This window comes from Grammomys surdaster, unplaced genomic scaffold (assembly GCF_004785775.1).
Source record: "Grammomys surdaster isolate TR1022 unplaced genomic scaffold, NIH_TR_1.0 129, whole genome shotgun sequence".
Classification (NCBI taxonomy): Eukaryota; Metazoa; Chordata; class Mammalia; order Rodentia; family Muridae; genus Grammomys; species Grammomys surdaster.
This window is the reverse complement of record NW_021604587.1, coordinates 20,295,367-20,317,687: the sequence shown is the minus strand read 5'-3', so window position 1 is coordinate 20,317,687 and position 22,321 is coordinate 20,295,367. Positions and strand designations below refer to the sequence as shown.

Sequence of the window (22,321 nt, the reverse complement as noted above, 5' to 3'; positions counted from 1 at the left end):
CTGTTATGCCTCTTTTCTTCACACACACACACACAGACACACACACACAGACACACACACAGACAGACACACACACAGACACACACACACACACACAGACACACACACACACACACACACACCAGGACTGTTTCCAGGATGCTTTTGGCTCCTTGACAACCCTTTCCTGTTTTGGAAGCGAAAAAGTGACATTTAAAAAGCCAGAGAGGTTTTGCTGAAAAAACAAGATTCCCCTGACTGAAAGGAAGGAGAAGTTTCTCACAGGCAGGGTTACACCACCCCATGGCACTATCCCCTCTAGTCAGGCCGGCTCTCCATGCCCCTCCCTTTCTGGCCCAGCATCACCTAAACTGTTTGTGGCAGTCTTTGTCCTTTCTCCATGTGTCAAAAACTATGAAACTGTCCACAGCCATCAACTCCTGACACACAGTATGGACAGGGAAGATAGCCTGAGAGCTCTGAAAGCGGCTCTTTCTCCTGACCCTACATCCACCAAATGGTTCTCGCCAGCATTTACTTACAACCCAAATGCCTAGCACCAGCCAAGAATATGCCAACTAGCTAAAAAATACATATGTGTGGCATCAAAGAGTCCATCATGAAAAAACAAAAATGAAACAAAAAACCACCACCACCTTCCTACACGCACAGAGGCCATGGGAATACACACACAGAGATACACAAACAGACACATACACAAACACACCATGGATTCTACACAAAAATCTGACTTGGCAGTGGGTAGTAGTGATGTGATCTTAGGTTCTTTTAAAAACAGGCCTTCAGGAGACTAAGGGGGGATGACTCTATGGCTGGATAGGAGGGTCCCTGGAGTCCCTGTGCACATCTGACCAGGCAGGGTTTCCAGGAAGCAACAGCTGGAGAGACCCTCGGAAGGAGAAGAGCGGCCTTAGAATGATGGGCAGAAAAGGTATCTTCTTTTCAGCCCCTACCAGTCACTGAGGACAGAGGGGTAACACAGAGGGGCACAGTGAATGTTTTTTTTCAAGGCCAAGTTCCCACTTGTCTGTCATATTTTGGGCCAGGAATCCTGCCAGACCATGTTAATTTCTGAGCTCAAGGCCCATTGTGGTTTGGATAGAATTTAAGTATGTCTCCCTAGATCTCACAGGTTGGAGGCTCAGTCCCAGTGTGGGACCTTTAAGAGCATGGGCCTAGTGGAAGTCAAAACAGCTCAGAAGTGTCTTAATATAACAAAGTTTGAATAATAAAGGTCTCTCCTAGGGAAATACATTGTTAAAGTGTATTTGGGGGACTCTAACAGTTTAGGTTGGTCTCTTCTTCATTGACCCAGCCTTTTCCTTAACTACCTTTCTTAAATTTTATTAGCACTTTTTTTCTTTTAATGAATACACTTCACAGAGCAGCAGGCTGATGGTACCAAGTCCTGACTGTCTCTACATGAAGAGGTGGAGCCTCGGAGGCATGAGACACATGTAGCTGGAGTTAGCCACTTGGTGGGCTCTTCTTTTCACCCGGCACCACCCTTTCAGCCCCCTAACACTAGGTAGAAGGGAAAAAAGGTTATAAAGGAGAAACATGATCATTAGACTACTCCCTGCTGATTAGGGGCATCAAGTTCCTTGGGGCAAGTTTGATCTCTGCTGTTAGGATATCTAATTTCTTTTTCTTGCTGTTTCTTCTTTGCATAAGACTCCTTAACAAACGGTAACCAGCAACCAACCACCAACCAAGAACCTACCACCAGAACCAACAGTCCTGCCTCTTGGGGTCTTAGCATTTAGATATATCTCTGAAAAGTCCTTGGAATTCCAAATGTTACACAGTTGCAGAAACTGTCTGCTGTTGTTAAAATAACACCCCTGCTAGAGCACGAGGCAAATCATAGCTGCTGTGGACAATCTGAAGCAGCCCCACACCCCACACCTGGGATCAAAACAAAAATATATTCCCATATTTGTGTTTTTTAAAGAAACTCAAATGCCAAAACTGTCACTACAGACATGATACACGGCACATCAGCTATACCACTGACTAGCTCTGACCTTATGCAAGTCACAGAGCTGGCTTGGTCTATCTCTTCAACAGTATTAGGATCAGAACCTGCATCCTACAGTAGCTCAGAGGACCACCTAGCTAATGCAGAGCCCTGGAAAACATGATCAGGCAAAGAACAATGCCAGCTAGTACGCATTATTACCCAGGTCACCTGACAGCACAGCTAGGCACCCGAGGCATACCTAGGGCTACTATTGTTAACAATAAAGGTTTGAGACATTTGGAGCTTTTGAGAGTGTATTTGAAATGCACTAAGACCTGGGTGTTCTAGGAAAAGCCATGTCAGCTCCACTCTTCAACGTGGGAAAAAAATCGTTTTGACAGAGGACTTTTTATATTGACTTTAAAAGATAAGGATTCTGCATTTGATCTAACCAGGGATAAAACAATCCAAACATCAGACTGAATTAAATGACCAACAACACAATTTCTCTGAATAGCCTATAAGTATCATTAGCAATATTCAGTAGTTCATGTATTCTGCATATTAGGTTGTCTTTGCAATGCTAGGGTTGGAGCTTGCATGCACTAGAGAAGTACTCTATCACCGAGCCCCACCCTTGACATTAAATTTGTATCAGTCTTTTCCCAGTTAGTGGGAAATATCCCAGTAACTGGGAAATATCTTTTCCCAGTTAGTGGATTACATTTTCACTTTCTTGGATAATCACAAATTCAACCTTTGCTAAAAACTGCTTCTATAGACATCTACACCTTCAGGTTGACATTTAAGTAATTGGTGTTTTGAAAAAAAATTTAGATATAACAATATTCCTTATAAAATTTATTTTGTTTTACACACAATCAAATTGTTAGATAGTTCTTTGAAAATATTATTTGCACACAAAAGACTATGACCCAGTTCTAACCAGTCTGTTTCTTTTGCTTCTGTTGTTTGTGGCAAGACATCCTGGGGAGCTCACTGGGTCCAGTGGAGTTGGGAGCCATGGCCGCCATCAGCCTGAGTTCTTTCTTATTTCACCCAAGAAGTCATAGGTCTGCTCCGAAAGGTCAAATGGTTTGTGAACTCCATCTGGTGACAGCAGAGCCTTCAGGGAACCCTCGTTCTCTCGGCTCTGCCTGAGGAAGTCGGCGATGGCTTTCCATCTAGCAGCCTCTGTCTCTTCCTCAGCCCACCTAAAGGGGGGCAGCAGTGTAGAATGCAGAAGAGGGAGCACGCAGTCATGGTAGACCAGGAGGAACTCGGCCTTTAGGAGTTCTTTGTCTCTCTAGGAAAACATCACCACAAAGGAACTATCAATAGCCTGGCATCATTGCTCTCAAAGAACAGAATCCTGTGAGCTGCCAGTGAAAGCCACTGAGGAGCAGGGCAGAGGAGCTGGCAGGGGCTGCATGAGCTCAGGGCTGTGAGAGGGTCATCACGGAGTTTAGAGTTCTCCCTAAGAACTCTGCAGAGGCTCTGTGAAAGCAGGGGTCTCCTAAGCTCCACTTAGAGTGTCACATGTTCTGTCAAGGAGACCAAAGTGTTGCAATCTACTGTAGTGACAAAACACACACACACACACACACACACACACACACACACACACACACACACAGACCCTACAGTGCAAAGTGGCTATGTAGACTTTAACTGGATTATTATCTGCCAAGAAATAATTGTCTCAATGCCAGAGAGAAGTGGGGAAGTGGGGCTGGGCATGGTGGTGCACACCTTTAATTCCAGCACTCAGGAGACAAGGGCAGGCAGACTCTGTGAGTTCGAGGTCAATTAGGTCCATTTAACAAGATGCAGGCCAGTCAGGGCTACATATTAAAACCTTATCTACAAAAAAAGAAGAGAAGTGGCAAGCACTCTGGGGTCTAGAGAAAGGAGGCCCAAGCAGAGGAGACTACTGGTGGAGTGAAGCTCATCAGCCTGAGGGCGTCAGACCCTCTCCAGATAAAGGGAGGATCCACCTAGCCTGCCACCAACAGGCTGGGGTGGGATCTCAGAGGCACTGAGCTGAGCACAGAGGGCTCCACACAGCCTGCTGCACATGGAGAGTGCCCAGGCACACCATCTATGTGGGGCAGCTTCCAGGAGCCTGAGGCCCTGCACCTCACCCACTGTGCTAGAAAGATCTGGAACCTACAGACTGGGTGAAGTGCGGTGTTTCTGGTCATGTGGAAGCTCAGGCTGGTTCTTACTCCTGCTCTGATGTTTAGGCTTTTTCTTTTTTCTCTTTTCTTTTTTCTGTTACATTTCTAGTAAACAATTAACACTTTCAGGTGTATCCAACCTTTTGGCATTGAGACAAACTCTTGAAAACCATGTAAAAATTTTTCAAAAGAAAATTTCTGAGAACACTTTCTAAAGTGTTCTAAGTACAGTCCCAATCTTATGTTGGGCCACACCCACAGCTGTCCCAGGGCACATGTGGCACATGGGCTGGGGTCTACCTGCTACATCATGAAGTAACAAACATGAGTCTGGTGTGGCCTCTACCTCCTTTCATAAATAAATGTTTATAGAAATGTTACTTGCCATCTATGCTGCTTTTTCTTGATGATAGTAACTCACTGTGGGAGAGACAATGTGCCTTACAAAACCTGTCTGAAGTCACTAGCTGGTCCTAAACAGAAAATGTTTGTCAAGTCCTGGATTCCAACAGTGGTCAAGGCCAGGCTTTCGAGTTAGCCCATGCATCTGCAGCAGTGTAAACCAGTGTAAACCAGTGTAAGCCAGACCAGGCACCCACTCAGCGCATCCACCACTTGGGCCAGCTCACCTCTCCCTTCTCTTACTTGGTGTGTGTGTGTGTGTGTGTGTGTGTGTGTGTGTGTGTGTGAGAGAGAGAGAGAGAGAGAGAGAGAGAGAGAGAGAGAGAGAGAGCTAGCTCTAGGGCTTTACAAAAACAAAGGACATTTGCCAGCTAGCTGCAAGACTCGTTTAGAGACTTCTTCAGTAAATAAAACTCAGGGATCTGAAATGCCTGGCTTAGGGGACTTCTACATAAGAAGTAAACATGCTGCTTTCTTAGCTGTGCCTGTGTGAGCACAATGACACAGTTTAGCTGAGGAAGGGGTTACATCTAGGGCTGCCTCACTGAGACACAGGTCTCATTAGAATGCATGGGAGATCAGTCTTGAGGTCAATGTGAAACCCAGTTACCTTCTCTGATCGCTTTAGTGTGCTTTCTTTCTCAGCCCAGGAACTCTGCAGAAGAGAACAGAAACACTATCAGTCAGCGCATGCACAAGTCCTGGCAACACCTTCTGCAGCTTCACCTTGTAGTTAAAGATATGGGCAGGGTCAGGATTGTTGTACAGCATCTAATGTGAAAGAGGCCACACTGTCAATGGCATCTACTGCCAGCAACCCTGAACCAGCTTGACAGGGAGGGCAGGCACATCTTCGAAGAACACCTCAGAAACTTGTGCTTATTATAGACAACTTACAAAAAGAATGGGTCCCCACCCCATGCCACCACACACAATGCCCAGATGCTGACACAGTTACGAGCTTCCAAGGTGAGACTGCAACAGAAACAGGAAGTCCTGCCAAGTCCTCTATGCCAGCGACTGCCTGCTACACTGGTGACACGGATGGGACAGACAAGTCCATTTGCAAGTAAACATTTCCACGGGCTTCACAAAAGCTTCTTTAAACAGAGAAGCTAGAGATCAAGGGATCTCACACAGGGATGAACTGAAGACCTTGGCAAAGCAAGTTCCTGGCAGTCTGTAATGCCGGGTGAATTCCCCAGTCTCCAGGCTGACTGCCTAGGACTGCTTTTGTGTGGATTTGTAGATAACTACCTATTGGTACCTGACTCTACGGGTATTCTCGAGACACCAACTCTTCCTGGGTAAAGCAGTCCATAGGTGCCTAAGGTCACATCGTGCTGACATAGGGACCCAATGCCTCTTGGAGAAAGGATGTGAATGGGCTGACCATGAAATGTTGGTGTGGCCAGGTTGTTTCTGCCTCCTGGAGTTGTGTTAGGGTGGAGTTCCTGCCACCCTATTAACTTGCACCTACTGCCTCTAGGTTGAGAGAACCCTTCAGAGCCTCAGCGTTTTACAATAGTCAGGTGTCATCATTATTAACATACCAACCACAAAGTGAACTTAGCTGAGTAAAGCCCAAGACTCACACACTTTATAACATACATCTTAAAGACAACATGGCTCAATGTGAGCATTACTTAGTAACGTAGACTCTCTGTAAAATTGCTCTCTGTTTGTCAGTCAGTGTGGAGACTTGACCTGAGCTTTTAGTCCACAGAAAGCAAATGGGGGGGGGGGTTCACACAGAGGGACTGGGGGATAGAAAACAAGATACACCCTTTTCCTTTTGGAACAAACAGATGCCTATCTTTCCCAGCTCCCTTCCAGTTAAGCAGAACACATGACTGGTTCTGGCCAATGAAATGTGAGCAGAAATATACAGGCTCTTGAGGCAGAGTGGGAAGTTCAAGGTCAATCCCCTACCTTTTCTCAAAAGGACAAAGGACAACAGAGAGAGCTATTCATTCTAAATGGTTCTAGGAGAGAACAGGGCCTTCCTTCACCAGCCTTCACCCTTGGGTAGCTATGGGATGGAGTCACACTGCAAGGGACCCAGGATGAGAAACAACCCTCTTTTTAAAGACACCCTATCTGAGGCTTCTTCTCAGACCTGCCTGCCCTGTGAGGCCTGCCTGCTTTCTTGACCTCTGACTTGGGAAGCACTGCTGACTCTCTCCCTCTTCTAGCTCCCTCCTCCCCATCTGCCATGATCTTCAGTTTGCTGCTCCAGAGGTTTGGTTTGTCAGGCTCCCAGATGAAAATGTGATTGATCTGTTGTTCCAGGTCCCTCTGACATACAGCAGGCAAACACTTTTCAACCAGAGAAGCCCACTGTTCTACAGGCTGTGCCATGAGATGGGATTATAACTGGACCACGAATTCCCTTATGGGGTCCAGCCGTGTTTTCCAAGAAAGCTCTCTGAGAACACTGGGCACTTAGCTTACTTCATGTATAAAACACAATAAAATTGTCCTAAAGTTTCCTTCTGGTCTGCTTTAAAATTCTTTTACCTATAGGACAAGAAATCCTGTACAAGGGAACCTATGGCTCCCTGACTCACGACAGCATGATTACTCTGGTAGCAAGAAGTTCAGCTGACATGGCCACAGTCTTGGACATGTGCTGCTGTGTCTACACTGCCAGAAGAATCCTCCTCCAGGGAAACTTCCTGGTCACAATCACTCCCTGCCTTCCTTGCGCACCACCTGCAGCCTCTGACTTTGGCTACCTTTGGCCCCTCACATACATCATACCGAATTGGATCGGAATCTGCCTCACAAGATTTCTGCTGACCCTCTCCAACCTGTGACAGCATCCCTGTCATCAGTTAGCCTGTGGCCTCACCTTTTGTTAGGTCCCCCTCACCTGAGGATCTTTAATGAGACAGAGTTCTGACTATCATTTGCTGCCTTCATTAAACCTTTGAGGTCCCCAGAATGAACTAGGCCATGGTACTCACCATGTCATCTACATGTAAATCTGGCATATTCACAGAGATTTTCTCTTTGTTGACCCCAGTGTTTCAGATTGAGACACGTTAAAATAGCAACTTTGGAAATTTAAATTCAGCTGAAAAGATTTCAAACTGTTCACTTTACTATCCAGTTGCTATTTCAGACAGCAGAGTATGCTCAATTAAACTAAAGATGGTATGTATGCTCCAACTCTCCTGAAAGCTTGGCTGACTTATCCAGTGGATTGTTCTGGAGTTTCACTTAGAGTACCACCCTTTTGGGCACCTTACATGGAAGAATATAACAGGCAAGAAAGTACAATGTTCAACTCACAGTCCCCTGCACTGCAGCAGGGAAGGTAATAGTCACCATGCTTGGAAGGATGGGGCCAGGTTAGCTAGACAATGAACAGAGACAGGTTTCCATGATGGTACATGCTACCCACCCTGAGAGCATCCATCACATCGGGCTGCTCCAGGAGCAGAGGGAAGGTGGCCAGCACAGGATGACTAATTAAATCTGAAACACACAACAGGAAGAATTCAAACTTCATTCCTATTTTACTGTATTTGATCTCAGTATTACCTATTCAGGTTAAAATTATTTCACCAATTATTTGCTGATAACATTTTTTATATACTTTGGCCTCGAAGAGAGTTCAGAGACTCGAAGCTGTCCCTTTTAGTATCTCTGTGTCTCCACCTCTTATCTTAGGAAGTTCTGGAATGAGGTTTCTAATGAGGGTGGCCATACTGGATCTTCTGTACAAGAGAGTGGAAGAACTGGAAGGGCAGTTTGAATTCCTGGTATCAAGCCCTACAAAGACGCCTAAATCCACTCAAGAGTCATGGGCAGCACTCTTGGCCTGATTCCTCTCAATACTATCACAATGCAATGCATTAACTTTGGAAAAGACACATTCAAACAGTAGCATTTGTGTCTGAAATGTCAAGTGCAACATATTCCACCATAATATGCCTCAGTAGAGAACCATCTAGAACAGCCTTCTTGCCTCTAGGAACAGCCAGAAGCCTGCCAGTGAGCCCTGGTGCTGGTGAAGGTTCCTAGTCGTTAAATCTAAGGGCAACTGATAGTTAAAGCTCAAGTGTCTCTTCCTGGCATGACAAGTGTGTGTCTTTGGGTGTTTGTGTGCAGCTTCAGACTTTGCTCTCTTGCACTACGGGGTGAGACTCTGCATATAGAATCTGTACTCACTAGGAACATGAGTCAGCTCTTCTTGGTGCATGTTCCCTCCATTTTCTTTATGATCACTTATTTTAAAAAGCTAGCGGGCTTCCTCATGTCATTTTGTTTTGAAGCTTGGTTGCTTCATTAGGTTGGGTACAACCAAACCTTTCCCATTCATCACACAATGGCACAACATCATATACCCAGCAGGCAGTGGGTGTCTGGATACTTATTGATTTCTAGGGTTCAGGTGATACACACGGAATTAAGATGTTCACTTTAGAGCCAGACTCTTAGAGCACATGCACTCTTCTTGGGAAGTTCATCCATGTATGACAGCTCATGCATTTTTAAAATTATTTTTTTAATATTTCACTTGGAAAAAACTTTTGAACTCAAAACAAATGACAAGGACTGGGAAGATAGCTGAATGGTTACAAATATAAGACAAATATAAGACCTCATACAAATATGAGGTCTGAAGTTTGGATACCCCAGGAACCCAGGCAAATACCAGTTGGGCAGAGCAGCCTATATATATTCTAGTACAGAGGGTGGGTCCTAGAGCTAGCCAGTCAAGCTGTATGGGAGAGCTCTAGGTTCAACTGAGAGGCCCGCCCTCAGTGAATAAGGTAGAGAGTAAGGAATGAAGGTGCCCAACACTAAGCTTGGACCTCCACATATATGTACATCTGTGTCACATGAACTCATACATATACATACAAATTAAAGAGAAACCCTAAGAATAAAAATAGTGCATAGAAACTAGAGCACTACTTGATTTAGTGACATGTAACTGACACACGGGCACACGTCACTACGTTAAGAACAGCTAATTTGGATGACTGGTTTCTACAGGGATGGAAAAGAGGAGGCTGAGTGTGTGGGAATGAGCTGACCACGGGTGCGCTTACGAAGCTGCTCCTAAGTCATGTGTCCACCCTAATGCTATTTAGTGGTCTCAGTCCATGGGCCAGGGGATACAGCCTGGCACAGAACACATACCTTCAAGGAAACACTCCAAACTTACCAGCACTTTGCAGGCTTGTCCTGTCTCTCAGGAGCACATCTCCAAGAATTTGTCGGTAAAATATCAGTAAGTGAGCAGAGCACATGCTCCCCACCAGGGTTTCTGGCAGCAGACTAACAGGGGAGGAAAGACAGTCATTAAACAGACCCTTCCAACCCAATCTACTGGGTTTTTTCTTCTGTGTAGTACTTGAATGAACAAGTTTTACTTTATTATTGGGGAACAAAAAGAGAGTTTACAATTTAAAGGAAAACTTACACCACAACTTGTCACATTAAACCAGAGATAACTAGTCTTCCTTAAGCCAGAGATAACTAGTCTCCTTTAAACCAGAGATAACTAGTCTCCTCAGATCTACATTTTTAAGTCTCAGCACTGTGTTGCATGCTTGTGCTTCTGTGCTAGCGCACACACCCATACTAAGTGTCAAATTAAGGAAAGTCATTAATGCCTTGTTCTGGAAAGTGACTAGTGAGCTACAAGTTTGAACAAAAGCATGTGGCTGCCAAGCCTGATATGGTGGAAGAGGAAGAAATGCCAATTCAGACTGTTCATGGGCTGGGTGGGACACAGGAGGTGTGACAGACTGGAACTGAATCCCGACTTTGCTACTTCCTAGCAGTCAGACTAGGGATTAATTAATCACTCTTGGTGTACTTTTGTTTCCTTATTTGTAGGGTGCCAAACCTAGCACCTGAATTTCAGGTTATTGAAAGGATTAAAATCAAGAAGCTGTTGCGTTTAATACATGTCTAGTATATAGCAAGGGGTCAAAAATAATTTAATACTGAAGTTAAGATATTCTCAGTTTAAAATAGATTATTATAACTTTGGGGTGGAATATGTAATCTCCATGGTAAACACACACATGCACACAGCATGCACAAACAAATATGCATATGATTTATAGACTACACAGAATGGAAACAGAAAGGAAATATAAAAAAAACAAAATAAAAGAAACAGGAAGGAAAACAGTATGGAAGAAAATGAAAACAAAGCTATTAGATATATAGAAAAAAAGTAACAAATGCCAAAATGGTGGTACTCCCATGGGCAACTACATTAAATATAAGTGGATCAAAACTCCCCAGTCAAAATATATAGATTGGAAGAAAGAATTTAAAAGGATAAATCCAGCTGGGTGGTGGTGGCACACGTGCCTTTAATCCCAGCACTTGGGAGGCAGAGACAGGCGGATTTCTGAGTTCGAGGCCAGCCTGGTCTACAGAGTGAGTTCCAGGACAGCCAGGGCTACACAGAGAAACTCTGTCTCAAAAAACAAAACAAAACAAAACAAAACAAAAGTTAAAAAAGGATAAATCCAACTATATAAGAGTCTTGCTTTAGATTCAGGACAAACAGATTTCAAAGGTTACAAGGGTGGCTTCAATTTTTATAATTAATCCCTTATTTTAATATCTAGTTTATTTTAGAAGGGAAAATGATCACACAGGTAAACTTCAGGCTTCCAGCTGACTGGAAGAAGAGATGAATGAGGCCATTAGGCTGGTGTGAAGGAGCAAAGGAGTCCACGGGTACCTAGCTTCACAGAATGGAGATGAACATCGCTGACCACTCCCTGTCCCTGTATTTCTAGGCTGTCTTACCTAGTCATATGCACTATTTGGCTCACTGAGCACATAAAAGTCCTGATTTGGTATAAATTCAAGGTAGATTTCATGACTGACTATTGAGGAGCATTTATGGTGCCCTGATGCCACCATGGCCTCTGAGGTCATGTTGAGACTCCTAAGGGTAGTCGGCTGTGGCCTCTGTGGCAGCGCTCCGAGGTATGCCAAGTACAGGATCTGTCACTGATTTTGCCAGGGGAAGGGGTGGAACCTTCCTCCCTTTTATCTGTCCCTCTTTTTCTTACAGATCTGCCTGCTCCATCTGTCTAGAAGGCGTGGGCACTCCTTCAGGGTGGGTGCTCCTTTCCTTCCACCTCCCTACTACATGAGGCAATGGTATTTCACTTTATTTCTTAGAAATTGCCTAATTTTTTCCAATCCTAAGATGACCAGAAAGTTCTTAAGCTACTAAATAAAGGTTGAGCTGAAAAAATATACTTTAAAAAAGTGAAAAAAAATACTTTACTCCAATGTCACCTGAGGATCGGCAAACCGGGAACAGAAGGGTGTAATGAATGGGCCCCAGCAGTAACAGTCTTACTGTGTTTTTAACAAGAGTAAAATGTAAGTAAAAGAGAGAAAGGTGTGGAAATGTGATAAAGAAAAATAACTGTAGGAATTTACACAGACCATTGCTCTAGGCAAATGCTTCCTTTCATTCAGAACCCAAAGGGCCTGAACTTGAGCTCTCTCTCCTCAGGGCCTCAGAAGTGTGCCTTTGGTCAAATTGAGTCAGATTAAGTCCTTTTGTAAAGTGGCTCTAGGTGTGTGTTGGGGGTGCATGTTGGAGTAGGTGTGGCCTTGTTGGAGGAAGTGTGTCACTATGGGAGTGGGCTTTGGGACCCTCTTCCTAGCTGCCTGGAAGACAGTCTTCTCCTGTTTGCCTTCTGAAGATGTAGAACTCTCAGCTCCTCTAGCACTGTGTCTGCCTGAATGCTGCCATGCTTCCTGCCCTGATAATGGACCGAAACTCAGAACCAGTAAGCCAGCCCCAATTAAATGTTTGCCTTTATAAGAGTTGCCTTGGTCATGATGCCTCTTTACAGCAATGGAAACCCTAACTAAGACAGGGACTAAAAGAAAAGGACACATAGCAGACAGGCAGGAGAGGGTGGGGACAGTGAGAGTGAAGTCCCAGAGAAGCACAAGACGACACAAGCAGGAAGATCTCTACTTAGCAATTATGACACACATCTATTTCTGTGCCTACTGTGAGCTACATTTAACACATACCTTGCTGATCCCTGAAGTCAGAGGGACAGAGACTAAGGACTTTTGGCCATGACCCTACAACACAGGGCAGTGTTCATAGTTTCAGAGAGATGGCCAGTTTGATCTTGAGGCAGTGGAGTTATCTGAGAAGCAGTATTTGAGCCAAGAAACAGCATTAAGAGCTGTCCCTGACAGCTGCTTGGGAGCCCTGCAGGCCTGGCCACAGGTAAGCAGTGGGGCAGCACAGTAACAGGAGACTGAGGACAGAACTGGCTTTCTCTCACAAAGGCTGCTACAGTGAGGCTTGTGTTCTCCACTACTCGAAAAGGAACAAGTTTTCAAGGGAAGATTGGCCAAATGGGGGAGGGTAGATTAGAGGCTTTATGAATATCTTAGGGACAAAAAAGTTAAGAGTAAATAGTGTCCATGAACACATTATTAATGACTGCTGACAGACTGAATTGGAAAGTATACCTCACACTTCAGCACAACCTGGACTGAAAACAGTCATGTTCTGAGGGGCAGACCAAGCCTTCTTTCACTTCTGTACTTCATTAAAAAATTTTAAATTATATTATTTACTTGTGTAGAGGGGACAGGGAACAGAAGAAAACTTTTAGGAGTTGGTTTTCTCCTTCTACCACATGGACCCTGGGGATCAAACTCAGATGGTCAGGCTTAGCAGCAAGCACCTTTATCTGCTGAGCCATCTCACTGGCAACTCTTCCCTACTTCTTGATGACTGAGGAGCCTGGTCCTGGCAGGGCAGGCCTCTGCAGCAGGCTCTGCCCTGTACATCTTCCTCCCTTTCCCTGACTCCCTGTGTGCCCCATGGTCACATCCCTCAACCCTTCAAGGCCTATTTAAAGACAATGTCTGATTTTACCAGACATGCTCATTTGAACAAATCCTGGAATCACATTTATATTTATCTATGCATAAAATAATTATACACATAGAGAACAGCACTAGGTTTCTATGTGTGTCACACATAAATATGAGAAAGTATTTTTATATGCTTCCTTTCATTAATCCTATTACAGCTTTATAGGGTTGACACTGTTTTCAAGTTTGAGACCCTGAGAGAGGTGCTTCAGTGAGCACAGGGCACCGAGTGAGGCTCTGGCAGATCTGAGATGTCACTCATGTAGACTCAACCTTCCTGAGGAAATCGAACGTTCAGCAAATTTAGAATGGTTCACCCCTCTCTCCCAAGGCAATATCAGTGCTGTCAAGAATGTACAGTAACTGACACTTTCCTGCTTTGCTAGTGACATGGTAAATGGCACAGTCATATGGACAACCGTCTGGCAGCATCTTATCAAGTTAAAGTAATGCTCTATAAGCTAGCAATTTCATTCTCAGGTATTTTTACCCATAAGAAATGCAGACATATGTATTGTGCACACATATTATATGCAAACATTTGGAGAAGCTTTATTTCTGTCTGACCAGATCTAGAAACACCAGACAATGCATGAATAAGCCAACAGTGGCCTATCCATCAAGTATAACGCCATCTAGAAAATGTGAAAACTTGTTCCTTTTCACGGAGTGGAGAACACAAGCCTCACTGTAGTGGCCTTTGTGAGAGAAAGCCAGTCCTGTCCTCAGTCTCCTGTTGCTGTGCTGCCCCGCTGCTTACCTGTGGCCAGGCCTGCAGGGCTCCCAAGTGGCTGCTGTCAGGAATAGCTCTTAATGCTGTTTCTTGGCTCAAATACTGCTTCTCAGATAACTCTCCACTGCCTCAAGTTACTAACAGGATCACAGCATGGATGGGCCTCCAATGCATCTCACTGAGTGAAGAAGCCAGACCCCAAGTCTACCCAGTACCATTCATGAGGGTTTGGAAAACGTAGAAGTGTTGAGGAAGAAGACATATGAATGGCTGCTTGAGACTGGGGCTGGGGTACTCATTGCAAAGGGACATGAGAGAACTTTTTAAAGAAAGAGAGAAGGGGGGAGAGGGAGAGGGAGAGGGAGAGGGAGAGGGAGGTGTTCTCCATCTTGCCTGCAGGAACTGTTACATCCACCATTGTGAACATTTGTCAAGACTGAGAACTCCTTGATAAAAAGGTAATTTTACTACACGTGAGTTAGATATTCCTAAACCTGACACAGAAAAGAAGGTTTCTAAGCATAGGACTACACATTGATAAGCCTCAGCTATTCAAGAGAGTCTAAATTATCTCATGTGACATCTATTATTTAAAAATATAGGTGTATAGATGTGTGTGTCACATGGAGGCCAGAAGATGATTTGTGGATGGCTGTAAGCTGCGTGACATGGGTGCTGGAATCTAGCCCCAGTGCTCTGGAAGAGCAGCCAGTGCTGTCAACCCCTGAGCCATGCCTCTGGGCTTTAGATCCACCATCTGAGCTAACTGGAGAGGAAGTCAATCTAAGCTTTATTACTATTGCATTGCCTGTCTGGATTTTTGGCAGAGTACTCAAAGAGGCAAGAGCAACTGACAGAAGTCAAACATGCATCCTCTTCCCACTTATCCCCCAGCCCATCCCCCCAAGGTCAGGCCAGCCACTCACCTGAGCATGGCCCTTGACCTCCTGTTCAGAGATCGCAGTTTCACCAGAAGTTGAGGCTGCCTCCGTACGCTTATCATCTGACGGAAAACACTGCCCTGTGCTACAAAAACATCAGGAATATGGAGTCAGAGCTGAAGTGCTTGGGACAGCATTTATTTAAACACACATTCAGTGAAATTCTACAGCCAGTGGAGCTGGACTGCAATGAAAGGCAGTGGTCACCCACCAGCTTCTGTGAGCCTGTCTTGACATGAATGTGAATGTGTCTCCAGAGGGCACCTCACAAGCCGCTGTGACAGATGCTCTGTGGCATGAAGGGAGCTGATAAGATATGCCTGGCTCCAGATGGAACCAACAGATCCTTAGACTCCAAAGCCCTGCCTGTTCTCCAAAGCCAGACTCCCACTGGCACTGTGGGGCACTGGCACTGGTGAGGATCCGGAGCACCAAGCATGACCCAGATAGTGGAGGAGTGCTGCCTGTCTGCTGGCTTACACTCTATAAGGAAGGACCATATCTGTCTTACTTCCCATGTCCCTGCTTCTCCAGGACACTGCTGGGTGGATGGTATTAAGGGCACTTGGGGTTTGGGGGGGATGGTAACTTGGCATGCATTCAAAAATCTACATCCTTTGAATTAGCATACTCTACTCATTCTGTGTCTGTCAAGTATTATGCTGACAGTTTTATGTCAACTTGCCACAGCTAGAGTCATTTGAGAGATAGGAACCTCAGCTGAGAAAATACTTCCACAAGATCAGGCTGCAGACAAGCCTGTATGACATTTTCTTAATTAGGGATTGATGTGGAAGGGCCCACCCCATTGTGGGTGGTGCCACTCCTGGGCTGGTGGCCCTGGGTTTTAAAAGAAAGCAGGTTGCCGGGCAGTGGTGGTGCACGCGCCTTTAATCCCAGCACTTGGGAGGCAGAGGCAGGAGGATTTCTGAGTTCGAGGCCAGCCTGGTCTACAGAGTGAGTTCCAGGACAGCCAGGACTGCACAGAGAAACCCTGTCTCAAAAAAAAAAAAAAAAAAAAAAAAAAGAAAGAAAAAGAAAAAAAGAAAGCAGGTTGAGCAAGCCACAAGGAACAAGCCAGTAGGCAACACTCCTCCATGGCTACTACCCTGTCTGAGTTCCTGTCTTGACTTCCTTCCATGATGGAAGACCATGTGAAAGTGTACACCAAATAAACCCTTTCCTCCCCAAGTTGCTTCTGTTCATGCTTCATTATAGCAATAGAAACCCTGACTAAGCCAGGCATCAACGTAGTGTCCAACAAAAAGGAACCGAGGCAGGGTCCCCATTCTTCACAATTCCCAACCTTAGAGTCTCAGAGGTGTCAACAAAATAATCACTTAGATGAAAGTGGCTTAATGTTCACACTGATGGCACATGAAGGACTTTGATTCCAAGGGAAAGTGTATTTTGTTAGGACACGGCTGTGCTCTTCGATGCTCTACTGCTCGCTTCATTTACGGCAAGGAGGGTAATATGGTTCTAGATGGCACTCAGAGGTCCATGAGTGCTGCAGAGACGGCTCTGTGGTTAAGAGCACTGGCTGCTCTTGTAGAGGACCCAGGTTCAGTTCCCAGTACCCACATGGTGGCTTACAACCATCTGTAACTCCAATACCAGGGAATCTGACAGCCTCTTCTGACCTCCACAGGTACCAAGCATGCATGTAGTACAGAGACATACATGCATAGAAACACATACATAAAAAACAAAGTAAGTCTTTAAAGAATACCTATATATTAAAGGCTGCTCACCATCTTGGATAGTATGGAGGTAGTGGAACCATTTGGGGGTGGGGTCTTCAGTGACATAATCAGGCCACTGGGGCTGTGCTTACAAAGGAGATACAGGGACCCTTGCCCCTCTGTGCTGCTCCCCAGCTATTGAGGGATAAAAGGTTTCTTTACCACGTGCTTTGCCATGGTTCTTTGCTAAAAGAGACCCGAAGCAATAGGGCCAACTGACCACAGACTGAACCCTGTGGAAATGTAGACCCCAATAAACCCTCCCTCCTTAAGCTTGCTTATGGCAGGGTCATGGTGATAAGAAGCCAGCTGACAGAGGGTCACACAGAAGGGCTGTACCTCTTCTGGACACTGAAGGGTCCACTTCAACACCTTTTTCATAAGGAGTGCCGCCATTTAAGAAGAGTTCATATGTTCTGGAAAAGAACAGTACATGTGACAGGTCCTTGTCATGGGCATTTGTGCACTAGACTCTGCCAGGAACACCTTTTAGCAGGAAGTTATTCATGAACATCTTACTAAATTCATGGGTAAATGAGAATCAAGGTGCTGACTCTTCCATGGGGTAGCAACTCAACAGACAGACTCTCTCCTACGCACAAACTGCAGGAAGTGTGGTATCCACATGGAGAGAAGGAAGGTTCTGACATCACTGAAATGATTTGACTTTAATGATTTGTGCCAATAAGTGATGGCCTTTATTTTTCTAATGTATTGAGTCATTACTTGCAATGAAGTCACTATTCAGCTGTGCCCCCTTCTCCTCCTTGCTAGCTATGTGCTGCACCTCTGAGTTGTTGCCCCTGTACCCCATGTGCTTCTCTTCTGTGGAAGTGTGACTTAAATTAAGAGAGAAGCTAAAAGGCTCAGTTATCCCCACTGCACTCCTAGGGAGGTTTCCCTGGATCCACCCACACAGCTATTGATGAGCAGCACTTCCTTCACACACACACTAGAGCAATTCAAAACAGCTGGGACCCCACTTCTGGAAAGGTAGACACAGTATGTAGTCTACTAAGTACATTATAACCCTGAGTTATGGTATAATATATTACCATTTCTATTATAGTGGGTATAAAATAATTTTTTTAAAAAATTAGAAGAAATCAGGGTTCCCATGATGATGTAGTGATAACAAATGCCTTCTCCTCCTTGCTAGGGTGATGTCAGACAACTGGTGGCCTGGACTCTTTATCTCTGCCCAGTGGCGAGGAGGCCACGAGGGTGTTGCCTAAAGGAATCCTCATATGAGTCTTTGAGATAGGAAGATTTAATCTCCAGATTAAAGATGAATGAACCTGAGACCTGGAGATGTTAAGGCCCCTGAACGGTCATTCAAGAAGAGCTGGGCCCAGAGCTCCAGACAGGAAAATTTCCCACCCAGAATCTCAGTTCTGATCTGCCCCTGTCTGCCTCTCTGTATTCCTCCTGGGAGTTCACTGCTCATGTCCTTGACTTAGGTCTTTATTTTCTCCTATTTAAAAGCGAGATTATCTATTTCCTTGTTAGTTCTTGAGACAGGAGGCAATCTCCTCTCTCTTGTATGTGTAACACAGGTATTGGCCCAGTCTGCTCTTGCTCTTACAGCTTCAATTTGTTTACAGTTATTGCCACTGCAATTTCAATGACCTGCCTGTTATGGAAGGCAGAGGACCGCAGACTCACCTCTGTTCTCTGATGCGTGCCAGGCTCTATTTTCAGCCCAGTGAAGTTTGGTGAATCCATGGGGACTGTGGGCTGAAATGTCTTCAGCACACAGCCCAGGTGAACATCTTTTAAAACACGGATTCTCTGGGTCATTTCTATCTCATTAGGGTGAGCATGTGAACTTTTTCCCATGCTCCCTCAAACTTTAAGATCAAAATGAGAACCCTCTCCCCAAAACCTGAGCTATTAACAGAACACTCCTGTGGTAGATAGTCCCTAGGGATTTTCTACAAATCACTCCCTTGTAAGGAATAGTGAGCCCACTTACTTTGCTGGAATAGGAACGCCACTGGCATCGAAAAGCTTAAGAAACACCCAGCCACAGCTTAACTCTCCTCTCTCACCAGTCGACTGAAATAAAACGAACACATGGAGCAGCGCTTGAGCTAGCCACGCACGAGCACACACCACGTCCTCACGGTGAGCACACACCACGTCCTCACATTCTCTCTAAGCACCGAGCTGCCCTCAAAGAAAAGATGTTGCCTCTTGCCAGGACTCCATTTTACTTGTAGGTCAGGAGTTAAAAGTGGTACTTCAAATGACAACTCTGCTTTATTAAACCTCACCCTGAGGTAACTGTTGCCACTGGGTCTTTAGCGCTATTCAGTTTTGGAAGAGTGTCAAATCACAGGACACTACATGGCATTTGAAGCTTTGTTTTACAAGGGAATGGACTACAGGAATCAATAACTCAAGGATCCCTTTCCTCAGCTTCCCTGCCAATTGCCAGGCATCAGTGGGGCTCACCTGTCTCCTCATGTCCTACCCATCTATCTTGAAGATGTACAGGTCCATGCAGTAAATTAATGTGATCTTCCTGTGACAGCTCTCTGCATAGCTGCAAGGCCAAGTTTATATGCTACACGGGTCAAGCTGGGATCAGAATATGGACATGTGGAATCTGGTGAGTGTGCACTCCAGTGAGTTTAGTGTTTCTCTGACAAGCATTAAAGCATACTTCTGATGTTCCCTTGCCCTTCTCTCAGGTCCCTGAGCAAGAACTGTGACCTACAAAGTTAAGTGGCCTCAGCTCTAGGAGGACAGAATGCCCTCAGGACTTTTTAATTATCTCTGGGAAGTCCCAGCCTTTCTTTATGAGATTTTATTCTATAGAAGCAACTGGAGTTCAGTGATGCTATAAATACCAACAAAACCCTTCTGCCATAACTAACAATTAGCATTACCTCACACAAATGAGAACCGGGGTGGAAAGATGGCTCAGTGAGTCAAGGTGCTTGCTGCCAAACCTGACAACCTGAGTTCAATGCTCGGGACCACACAGTGAAAGGAGAGAGTTGACTCCTACAATTTTTCTCTGACTTCCATACTGTGCCCACCCACAAATAAAATGTAATACTTTTTTAAAAAAAATGAGAGTCAGTATCAATCTGGTTCCTTCACAGTTCAATGTGATACACAGAAATCCTTCTTTGTTAAGTGTGAATTTCCCCCTAAAGCCATGTGTGTCTGAATACTTGGTCTCCAGCTAGTATACTGTTTGGGATTCTGGTTGCAGAACCATTAGGGGTGGACCCTGTTGGAGGAAGTGGGTCAATGGGGGCTGCGGCCTTGAGGTTACAGTCCAGTCCCACTTGTTCACTGTCTGCCTCCCTCTTGACTGCTGCTGCACTGAGCCTAGGCCTCCCTCTGCTGCCTAGCATGCTTCCCTGCCATGGTGGACTGATCCCTGGAACTGTGAGCCACAATAAACTCTTCCCCAGCTGCTTTTGTCAGGGTGTTTTACCAGAACAACACAGTGTAGCTAACACAGCTTCTACCACTTTGCTTGTAAATCAGATACAGATCTAACTGTTCCCTTCTGATGCATTAGACAGTTTGTCATCCAATTTTGACATACATTGCGAATGTAAGAAATTCCAAGTTCAAATAATATCCCAAGGTCTGGAGTTGAAGAATTGGACCTGATAAAACAGTCACCATCGAGCAAGCATGGCAAGATGCCGGTGACCTAGAAAGATAAGGAAGCCAAAGTTACTGTCAGAGATGAAGAGTGGGCTGGGCTTGCAGCCCTCTCGGCAGCAAAGGGCTCATGCTATAATAGAAGGAGAGAGGGAGAGAGGGAGAGAGGGAGAGCGGGGCACAGAGATGGCTCAGTGAACAAAGGGCTTACAGCCAGGCCTGAAGACTTGAGTTTGATCCCTGGATGGACCCACAAAGTAGAGGAGAGTACTGACTCCTACAAGCTACCCTCTGCCCTTCTTTTGCATGTTGTTTTAGTATATGGTATGCTAAAATAGACAAATGTAAAACAAATAAACAAACAAATAAAACCGTTTTTGAAAGTAGATGGACCAGATTCACACATGAATGATTGGAAGCAGAAACATTTAGCTTTTCTGTTGACAGGGAAGTTACTTTCAACTTTGATTTGTTTGTTTGTTTGGTTTTTAATTGTTGTTTATTTTTTTCTTAGAACAGGCAAAGAACCATCAGTCAGTCCCCAGAGTTGTGACCAAGCACATCCTGTATGGTATATTACACTATGTCTAAAGGACTGAATACCACGGTGCATGTGGCCTGTCCAAGGCCAGTGTCCATCAGCAGTGGGTATTGCCGCTGTTCACAGATGTCCATGCACATGTAAACTCCCACATAACTAGAGCATGTGATGTGCACAGCTTCATTCAAGAAAAGCACTCACACTTATTCCTCCCAGTAGCTCATCCTCACATCCCGGGAAAACAGGAAATCCTACTTTTAATGCTGCATATTGCCAGAGATGAGGGAGCAAACTGTGAAGGTCTGAGGTAAAGGACAAGCAGTGCTCCCTAGAGGCAGGTGTGAGGGAACAAAGGGCTTTGAAGAGCTGTGCCACAGAGCAGTGAGGACACAAGACAGTCACCTCAAGTGAAGTGGCTGAGCCTCCAGCAGAGCCTGTGCCCTCTCCCTGACCTGTCTTGTGTTAAGACCTGATGGAGTAGGAGGTAGGGAACTGAAGGGCTTCTAGGGTGCAGTGGAACAAAGGAGTTAGCTGTGGGAGGGAGGTAAATGCTGAAGCCATTAGTCCTTAGAGGTAGGAAAAAGCAAACCACAAACAATACTGTCAAAAGAACACGAAGACTCCCTTGACTCACTAGCATCTGTGTGAAACTGACTCAGGGGCTTGAAGCCCTAACCTCACCGCAGCCTCAATGGGATCTGGGTGTAACACACCAGTCCCTGAGGCGTTGTCTTTGATTTCTATCTGAGGGAAATACCGAGTGCCATTAGCACAGCTGGAAGATTTCATTTTGAAAAACAGACCAATCCTAATCTTACTTCTTGCTTTCTGCTCCACGAAAGGACATTTCCTAAAATTGAAATACACCAAGGCTGTGGTCACAGCTTCAGTGAGTCAGGGGCCTGAGGGACTCTTGCCAAGAATAATAAAAGCTATAAAGATTTCCATTTGGCCCTATACACTGAATGTTCCATGCAGCACACTCTGGAAGCCTTGGACCCAACTCACACTTCACAGGTGAAGGCGCTCCCTCAGCAGGTGCCTTACCTGAGGAGAAAAGGTCCATGTTTTTGGCTTTTTAGGTTGCCACACGGCTCGGACTGTATGAATATTACTCAGGACCTGAAATGAGATTTTTTTTTTTCATTTGAAACTACATGTAGGGGCCTATGAAACATCGTACCTCTGACACCTCTGAGTCCCAAACCACCACCAATGAATGGCTCTGTGTGTGTGTGTGTGTGTGTGTGTGTGTGTGTGTGTGTGTGTGTGT

The 22,321-nt window shown here is 45.1% G+C and overlaps 1 protein-coding gene across 4 annotated transcripts in view; it reads right to left on the bottom strand.

Moving 5' to 3' along the window:
- Positions 1 to 2,811: 2,811 nt before the first annotated feature.
- Nphp1 (nephrocystin 1) overlaps positions 2,812 to 22,321 on the bottom strand; it is a 45,036-nt gene continuing 25,526 nt past the window's right edge. For all 4 annotated transcript variants that reach the window (XM_028754607.1, XM_028754614.1, XM_028754625.1 and 1 more), the window contains exons 12-20: positions 22,096 to 22,170; positions 20,446 to 20,556; positions 18,853 to 18,935; positions 17,217 to 17,293; positions 15,118 to 15,217; positions 9,728 to 9,840; positions 7,955 to 8,028; positions 5,156 to 5,200; positions 2,812 to 3,269 (exon numbers count right to left, since the gene is read on the bottom strand). In XM_028754607.1, coding sequence (XP_028610440.1) covers positions 2,997 to 3,269; positions 5,156 to 5,200; positions 7,955 to 8,028; positions 9,728 to 9,840; positions 15,118 to 15,217; positions 17,217 to 17,293; positions 18,853 to 18,935; positions 20,446 to 20,556; positions 22,096 to 22,170 — 951 coding nt within the window. In that variant the 3' untranslated portion in view covers positions 2,812 to 2,996. The remainder of the gene's footprint in view (positions 3,270 to 5,155; positions 5,201 to 7,954; positions 8,029 to 9,727; positions 9,841 to 15,117; positions 15,218 to 17,216; positions 17,294 to 18,852; positions 18,936 to 20,445; positions 20,557 to 22,095; positions 22,171 to 22,321) is intronic.